General features: G+C 49.4%; 1 protein-coding gene across 1 annotated transcript; it reads left to right on the top strand.

Annotated features, from left to right (window-relative positions):
- Positions 1–986: 986 nt before the first annotated feature.
- On the top strand, positions 987–8,228 carry SMARCC1 (SWI/SNF related, matrix associated, actin dependent regulator of chromatin subfamily c member 1; the record flags this gene model as incomplete). The annotated part of the gene is made up of 4 exons (XM_042835898.1): positions 987–1,144; positions 2,781–2,866; positions 6,666–6,747; positions 8,136–8,228. Coding segments are annotated over 4 exons (419 nt in total), but the record flags the coding sequence as incomplete, so codon positions are not given.
- Between the last annotated feature and the right edge of the window lie 827 nt (positions 8,229–9,055).

The raw sequence follows: 9,055 nt of genomic DNA, 5'->3' as shown, positions 1-9,055 counted from the left end.
GGGCTGTTCTGCTCGGAGCTGTGCGCAGTGCAATGCAAAGAGCTCGGGAGCTGAGGTGTGCTCATCTGCACACTGCTGGCTGTGGCACCACGCTGGAGCAGATGGGAGCTAGTACACAGCTTTGAAAGTATATACTGCACTGCATGCATGAAAGTCATCCTTCTTGGTGTAAGGCACGGCTGAAGGCGTGCTGGTGTGGTTAACAGCAGGATGGAAGGCTCACGGCCTGCAGGGATGCTTAACTTTGGAAATGCAGCCTTGGGATGTGATGGAGCCGTGTTCCCAATTAGTGTTAGGTGTGCAGCTGGGGCTGTGTGTGTCCTGGAGCAGCTGGGCTGTGTCCCAGCTGTATGGCAGGAGCTGTGCGGTGCTGTAGGACACAAAGGAGTGCTGTTTGTGGTGTGTCAGTGTGCATAGCTCTTGGGGAGACTTGGTGAGGTCTGACCGCTGTGTGACACCATTACTTCCATCTTCTGAAGGTCCCAGCTCAGGTTTTTTAAGGGGCTTTAGGAGAATTTGATATGAACGAAGCACAAAGGTTTCACTGCTCGTGAATGTAGGGGAGCTGATTGTTCTATGTGAGCAAGTCATGTTTGTTCTGCTCAGGAGCCTTGGTGAGAAGGTTGCATCCTGTAAGTGCATAGAGTTACATTAGGAGTAACATTATTTTACGTTCTCTGATATCTTTCTGTATCTGTGTGATGTTTGAAAGTGATTGGTTGTAAAGCATGTATGGAAGTTGCTGTTGGAAGCCTTGTGCATGCCTGGGCTGTAATTGGCCTCTTCCTGTATTAGGAACAGAATCAGACTCAGGCAGTGAATCTCTCTGTAAGGCACTGCTGGCTGCAGGGAATCTGTGGTGCTGCACAGATAGGTGCGGTGTGCTCACCCATGCCTGACCCTTATCCCCAGCAATCCCTGAACTCTGCTCTGCAGCTGACCAAGCAGGCTGGGGATTCGGGGAGCCTCTCTCCATGTTGTGTCAGCCTCCGTGCCAAGGCAGCCTGTGTGCTTTGTCTTTCAGTATGTGCAAGCAGATGCTCCTACCAACAAAACTCTGGCTGGGCTGGTGGTGCAGCTGCTGCAGTTCCAGGAAGATGCCTTTGGGAAACATGTCACCAATCCTGCCTTCACCAAGCTCCCGGTGAGTGTCACACAGCTCTGTCTCACTGGGGCTGTGCTGCTGCCCTCTGTGCTGGGGCTCTGCTCAGCCAAAGGCTTCAGTGGCACATCTGCAAGGGGCTGAGGTCTGGGTACATGTTTGGAGATGATTTCCTGAATGCTGGGGGAAGGTTTTGATGTTGGGTGATGTTGGGTAGGTGTCTTATGTGAACTGTTAAGCATTAAATCAAGCCTGTTGGCAGTGATGCATGACTTTATAACCACAGAATGGCCTGGATTGCAAAGGAGCACAATGCACAAATCCAGTTCCAACCCCTGCTGTGTGCAGGTCACCAACCAGCAGCCCAAGCTGCCCAGAGCCACATCCAGCCTGGCCTTGAATGCCTGCAGGGATGGGGCATCCACAGCCTCCTTGGGCAACCTGTGCCAGTGCCTCACCGCCCTCTGGGTGAAAAACTTCCTTCTCATATCCAACCTAAACTTCCCCTGTCTCTATTTAAAACCATTCCCCTTGTCCTGTCACCACCCACCCTCACAAACAGCCGTTCCCCCTCCTGTTTAAATGCTCCCTTCAAGTACTGGGTACACCTGACACCTGAATAACTAGAAATTCCCAGTGAAGCCATCTCACCCGTGATGCCACCGATGCTGGAAAGAGGCAGGAGCACATCTGTAGCAGTGCACTGACCTCATTAGTCCAGGGCAGCTCACCAGTCACTCACTGCACTGACAGACAGAAGTAATCCCAGCCTGTAAGGCTTGCTGGGAGCATTTTGAGTTCAAACTCGATGCACCTTTACCAGTGACATCCTCGGGACTGGACTCGCAGGTTGGCCCCATGTGCCTTGCATCCTGTGTGCCTTGAGGAGGGTCCTGTGGAAGGAGCATGAAGTACAAAACACACATGGTGAGGGGTGCAGTGCAGGGAGCCCTGAGGCCTGGCACTGTGCTGAGGCTGCTGGCTCTGTTTGGGTTGCAGCTGGCAGGGATGCAGTGCTGCACCAGCCCTATGCATGGGTGCAGGGCAGAGATGTGACCGCAGCAATGCCTTGTGATTACAGCACTGAAGGGCTTGTTGTCCAACCTTGTTAGTTCTCAAATAGCAAAATGTCAATTACCTGTAGTTGCTTCTGTGTTTCAGTGGGGAAGCAGCCCTTAAGGCAGCAGGCTGTGAGGCCAGTTGATCTCAGTCACCTCCTCACGATGGATTTTGTTAGGTGAAATGGTTGAAGGGATTCTGTCTCACCAAGGATTGTCTCCTGGTTTTGGTGTCACTGCTAGAAGCTCTTTCCTTCTGTTGTTCCGTGGCCTCCCGAGGGGCAGCTGCCTGCAGTGCTTCGGGCTCTGGGTCAGTTTGGGTGCACAGCAGAGCTCTGAACAGGTGGTGCAGCAGAGGCAGCTCTGTTCCTTTTGAATGCTTCTGAAGGATCTTTTGTGTGTTGGTTTTGGACAGCAGTTATGTGATACGTCCCAGAGCTGCTTCTCTTTCCCTTAGCAGCCCCAGAGCCAAGAAGGCAACGTTCCATGGCGTTCCCATACCTGGTGGAAGAATAAATTTAAAGCATTTGTCAGTAATGCCAATGGTGTGAGTTGGTGCTCGTTCTGCATTAGCAAACACTCCTGGGTGCCACCGTTTTCACTTTTCTTTCTGGTTCTAGGCAAAGTGTTTCATGGATTTCAAAGCTGGAGGTACATTATGTCACATTCTTGGTGCTGCTTACAAATATAAGAATGAACAGGGCTGGTAAGTTCTGATTTTGGTTTGTACACCTTTTGCATGTGATGAAGCACATGAAATGCCTATGCAGACTCCTTGAGATTTAATACTTGCTGGAGAATTGGGTAGGCAAGGGAGTTGGAGATGGGAAGAGGACTTTTTTCCCTGCTTTGCTGATGGTAGCTTTGTCTAAAGAAACACCCGAGTTACATTCCTCAATTTGAAGACAAGTTGTCCAAGTTTGGGCTCCTGAGCTCTGAGGTTAGGAGTTGATTACAAACTTGAGACTTTTCTTTTTTGCATTTATTTGCCATCTGATAGAACAAATTAATCCCTTATTGTAGAAACTGCTTCCCATCTGGAAGATGCAGATCATTATTACTGTATTGAGTGTGGGGTTTGTTTGTAGCTGAGGAGTAGGAATTGTTGCAAAGACACATAAATACAAAGCAATCTCCTGCTTCTCAACCTCCATAAATGAGGAGTGTGAGTTAAAGCACTGCCCTGTACCACTGACACGAGTGATAAAGCTCTTCATGTGATATCCATGTAGTTCTGGCTTCTGCATCTCTAAGTTAGCCACAGAATCATAGAATGAATCACAAAATGGCCTGGGTTGCAAAGGAGCACAATGCACAAATCCAGTTCCAGCCCCCTGCTATGGGCAGTCGCCAACCAGCAGCCCAGGCTGCCCAGAGCCACATCCAGCCTGGCCTCGAATGCCTGCAGGGATGGGGCACCCACAGCCTCCTTGGGCAACCTGTGCCAGTGCCTCACCGCCCTCTGGCTCAAAAACTTCCTCCTCATATCCAACCCAAACCTCCCCTGTCTCAGTTTCAAACCATTCCCCTTGTCCCATCACCACCCACCCTCACACACAGCCGTTCCCTTCCTGTTTATTTGCTCCCCTCAAGCACTGGAAGGCCACCATGAGGTCTCCCTGCAGCCTTCTGTTTTCCACGCTTAAATAAGCCCTGGTCCCTCAACTTTTCCTCATAGGAGAGCTGCTCCAGCCCTCTGATCATCAAGACCCTTCCGAGGTCCATCAAGGTCCTTCCAGGAAGGCATGAGTTACTGTATTTGAGAACATGAGAGGAAAATGAGGATGAGAAGTCTTGAGATAAAAGCAAGCAGAGATGGGTTTTGTACAAGCATTTAAATAACTCTTGATTTGATGTTGTGCAGACCTGTAAGAGCGTTCCTGGAACTGGCTGTGTTTCTGTGACCCACAAAAGCAATTCAAAAGGCAAAAATCCAGTTATTCTGGTAGGGCTGGTTGGTTTCGAGTCGTTCATACTGACGTCAGCACATCGGATATCTGAGGTGCTTATATGGGAGAGCAGGAAGGAGTGAAGTGCTGCCAGGCTTTGTTTCCTGACTGCCAGCACCTGGGGCGAGATGCCTGTTGGCAGTGTTCTGTGTGCCCTAGCACTCAGAGTTGCCTTGCTGCCTCTTTGCCTGCAGGTAAATATTCATCAAGTAGGAACCACTTCCATGTTCCCCTTTTTTATTCCAGAACAAATGGAGTTTTCATTCGTTGCAGTTGTCAGCACAGCGCAGGCACACGGCTGCCTCCTCTCTTCTCACTCTCTTGCTGGTTCCTCAGCACTAGTGGGTAGTGCCTTGTGGTCGTGCATGTGGGATGTAGAGGGAAGTAATACTGGAAACTTAACTCTGAGAATCAGATTTAGATCTTGGAATGTGTCCTTCACTGACCCAACCAAATAATACGTGGTGTTTTGCCTGAAATATGATTTTTGATTTGATGGTATGCATTGTCGCTCTTGCTTAACCTGTTTGTGAATGATCTGTCTTATAGGAGAAGTTCCTTTCCTCGCCATAATAGGTATGTCTGAAAAGTGCACTTACCCAGTGCAGCTGGACATACCCTGCCTGTCACTGCCATTGAAGTGGTTGGTGGCTAAAACCTGCCAGAGGTGTCCTGTAATCTGAGCACAGGAGGGATTAGCACTGCTATTTCATCTCCTTTACAAAGAGTTCTGTTGCTTGGTACATGGACATGCTTCTCTTCAAGTACGGGCTGCAAAAGTGTGGGGCATGAATAGCATTTAATGAATCCAGAATGCAGGTTGCAGGCAACCAAATGTAACAGCTTTGATCAAACCAGAGCGCCTCACGTCTTTGTTTCAGAGGCACCGCCAGCTGTTGGCCATTAGGAAGGTAGATCCTTTTGCATTAATTGGACATTTATTTCCATTTGCTTCCTTGAAACTTTACCTATCTGAAGCACACGTGGTTTGAATAAACCATGCCACATCAGTGTGTGAGTCCTGAAGAAGTGGCTGGGCTTTGGCTCAGCATCCCGGTGCAGCAGTGCGTTGGGCTGTGCTCGTCCTGCCTCAGCACGCAGCTCCTGCATGCACAGGCAACAGCTATGTCAGGTATCCTCTGCCATTTGTTCCCAGCTCCTTAGCAGGAGGGGATGCATCTGTAATGGAGGGTAGGAAGAGCCTTCTGCTGATGCTGTGTGGTGCTGCGTCGGGCAGCTGCTGCCTGATGCTGAGCCCCTAGTGAAGGAAGACATGGCAGCCGCAGCTGAAGGGCCTGGGTTATGTTCAGCAGCGCCTCTGTGATGCCCTGGCTGTGCAGTAATGGGTTTTCTGACTTCAGTCCTGCTTTGGTTTACCTTTGCTGCATATTTATGAACTTTAAACATTGATTTGATGTATTACTGGAAAGAAGTGTGTGTCTAAAAGAAACAGTCATGAAACATACAAGCACAGCACTGCGTTCTGGTGCTTGGAGCTGCACTCTGAACTCGGAGCAGCTCGCCGGTCGCTGCAGGGTAGTGAGTTCATGGCTGTGGGAAGTATTTCTACATGCTGAAATCCCTCACCGCTCCTGGCTGCCAGCTCAGCATTCCAATTGAGAGCACTCTCAGCCCCAGCTGGTGACTGTTTCCAAAGCTGCACAGGCACAGAGGTGCAGCAGGCAGTGCTGACCACCCAGGGCAATGTTGTGTTGGGCTGAGCCTTGGAGCCCCGCAGCTCCGTGCCCATGGCTCATGCAGTGCTCTTAGTGCCATCAATGCCCAGCCTGACCCTTTCTGGGGCACGCTGTTCGGGTCCTTCACTCAAGGAGGTTCACCTGCAACACGTGCAGGTGGGTCTGCAGGATGCCTGCTGGGACTCTCGTGCTTCTGCCTTCCCCGTTTCTCACGGATGCTTCCATCTGCACTGTCACTGCCTGACTGGGATTCATTTCTCACTGCAGCAGGGAGCTTTAAAGTACCAGAGTCCCATAAAGACGATCATCTTGGTGGACTCGGTGCTCTCAATGAGCCCCTTCCAGCTTGGGCTGTTCTGTAATGCTGATGTGGGTCGTTAGCTGCCCTGTGCTGTGCATGAGGCCCTTCTCATGGCTCAGGAAGGGATTGCCCATGTTCTTGGGCTGGATTTTGGGGTGGGTGCTGGGAGCACACAGCGGTTGGACGAACTCCACCACTGGGTCGTGGGTTTTCCCCCTCTAGCTATTGAAATCTGCCTTGAGTATTTGATGGTTTCCATTGAATTATCCCCTGTGCCTGCAGTGGAACACACAGCCCTTCTGCAGGGTTTTGCTGGACAATTCCAGCCTTCGTTTTTCTTAAACCTATCACAGATCATTTTCATTTTGTTGATTGTTTCATTGTGTTGGTTTTTTTTCACTTGAGGGCAACCAAGTGAAGCAAAACTTGATTGTGCCCTGAATGTTCCTGTCTAGCTTCCCAGTGTGTTGTTTTTTATGTGTAACAAGAGAGATTTTTTGCTTCTGAGCAGAGGAAAGTTGAATCCTTTAATACTTTTTGAATGGTTTCCCTCTACAGGCGGAGGTTTGACCTGCAGAACCCATCCCGGATGGACCGAAACGTGGAGATGTTCATGAACATTGAGAAAACACTAGTGCAGGCAAGAGACTCAGATCAGCCTGGAGTTCCCTGTGCACAGAATGGTTGGGTTGGGAGGGATCCCAAGGCTCACGAAGCTCCAACCCCCCACCAATGCAGGGCCACCAACCTCCCCATTGCACAGCAGCCCAGGCTGCCCAGGGCCCCATCCAACCTGGCCTCCAACACCTCCAGGGATGGACGGGGCATCACAGCCTCTCTGGGCAGCTGTTCCAGCCCCTCCCCGCTCTCACAGCACACAACTTCCCCTCACATCCAACCTCCATCTTTTCTCCTTCAATTTAAAACCATTTTCCCAGTCCTGCTGTTACCTACCTCAGCTTCCTCATGAAGCTGAAGAGCTTCCACTCTAACTTCTCTCTAAGTTTTAAGTATTTCCCTCCCTCTCCTTCCCCATCTTGGTCACGTTTGTTGAACTGCTAGAAAGCTTTGGGGTGTTCACACTGGTGCTTGATGGATGCACTCAGGGTGAGGAAGAATGCCAGTGAGGTTGGGCAGTGCATCCCCAACATCTCCATCATCCCGTGCAGCTCCCACCTTCAGGCCTGAGTAACTGCTGCTCTGCACATCCAGTTTTTCCTCCTTGAGACTTTCAGCATTGTTGTGAGATTGAGCCTTTTCAGGGCTGGAGTGTATTTTGACCCTCACTTCTGTCAGACCTCCGTTGCTACTACCAGGAAACATCAGGTAGCAGTTGTGTGGAGTTCCATCTGAAGTTATTTGCTCTCTTTTTTTACTGCTGGATGAGAATAATGAAGTATTTTTCCCAAGCTCCAGAACCTGAGCTCTGTCTTTTATTGTCAGACAGCATAACAACAAACGTTAACTTTCAAGTGATTGTCAAAAATGGAAATGAGAGAAGGATAAGAAACAGTGCTTCATATTTCAAAAGTGTTAAAATCATATAGCTGAATATGCCAGTAATAATGTGCATGTTAAATCCCAAGTGAATGAAAGGCATCCCTGTGAGGCCTGTGGGAATGCACAGGCAGCATGGCAGCATGGGGCTGCAACTTGTCACGTGGGGAACTTAAATTCCCTTTAATGAAGGTCCTGTCAGGATACTTTGAAATCCAAGACATGGCTTTTATCAAGGATGTGTTGTGAAAGCAAGACAGGAACTGCTGTGGTGAGCTGTGCTCCCGTTCCCTATGCCAACAGCCCTGTGATGGGTGAACAGCACAGCTGCAGAAATGAGCTGAGGATGAGGCTCCAGCAGGGGGTGGGCATGGGACTGTTGTCCTGAGGGGTGCTGGGGCTGGAGTTAGCACATCTCACCTGTCTGACACATCTGGGCCCCTTTGAGCTTTTTGCAGCGTTGGTGGTTGCGATAGGAATTGTTTGGTCACACGTGATCTGCTAAATCCTTATTTTGTCTCCTCTCTACAGAACAACTGTCTGAGCAGACCAACCATCTACCTCATTCCAGATATAGAGCTGAAGCTGGCTAATAAGCTGAAGGATATTGTCAAACGTCACCAGGTGAGTGACACAGCATTTCCCAGGACAGTGTGTTGCATGGCTGCAGCATCCTGGTGATGTTTGGCTGCCAGGCAGCAGCAAGAAGTCCATTCAGGCAGCAGGTCAGCCATCTGTAGGATGCCATGAGTGGTTGTCATCACGTGGGTGCTGAATCATTGCTCTGCTCTGAAAGTAAATGAGCTGCTGAGGCTTAAAGCAGCCAGCAGTGTGAGATGTGTTTTCTCAGTGAGGTTGCTGCAGGCCTGAGCTGATTTAATGTTGAATTCTGCTCACGGAAAGCAGAAGCTCACAGTTTGTCCAAGTCTGAGCCCAAAAAAGGTAGTGCATAGCATAACTGTTCTAGACGTGTGGGAGCAAGCATAAAGAAGTTTCAGTCTTAAAAACTCTGCCTCCTTAGGTCTTTTTTATTACTTTTTTTATTTTATTTATGCTGAACAGAGCACAAGCAACATCACGTTCTTGTTAGTACACTTCCACAAGAATCAACATCTTTGTAGTTTAACACGCTCAGTGATGGCCTGAGCAAGGTTAATGCCTTCATCTTTTAGAACATAAAGGGCTTTCACTTCTCTTGAGGGAAATACTCTGAGATGTGAACTCTTTGGACAGACAGTTCTGAGCAGAGCACTGCTCTGGGTGAGTCGGGAGGCAATGTGCTCTGTAGTCCTTTGAGTCAAGACAGCTCACTGCTGGTAGCCAAAGGGAATGCTTTCCTTCCCAGGTTAAATGTATTCGCTGTGTTACGGTTCTGAATCATCTTCTCAGCTTTAACTGTATAGCATTTCTCAAGTTACTCACAGAGTCACAGAATGGTTGGGTTGGAAGGG

Source organism: Centrocercus urophasianus, unplaced genomic scaffold (genome assembly GCF_019232065.1).
Source record: "Centrocercus urophasianus isolate 14NV4802_14NV808 unplaced genomic scaffold, USGS_Curo_1.0 seq_554, whole genome shotgun sequence".
Lineage (NCBI taxonomy): Eukaryota > Metazoa > Chordata > Aves > Galliformes > Phasianidae > Centrocercus > Centrocercus urophasianus.
Note: the sequence above shows the minus strand (reverse complement) of the source record. Positions and strands in the feature narration are given on the sequence as shown.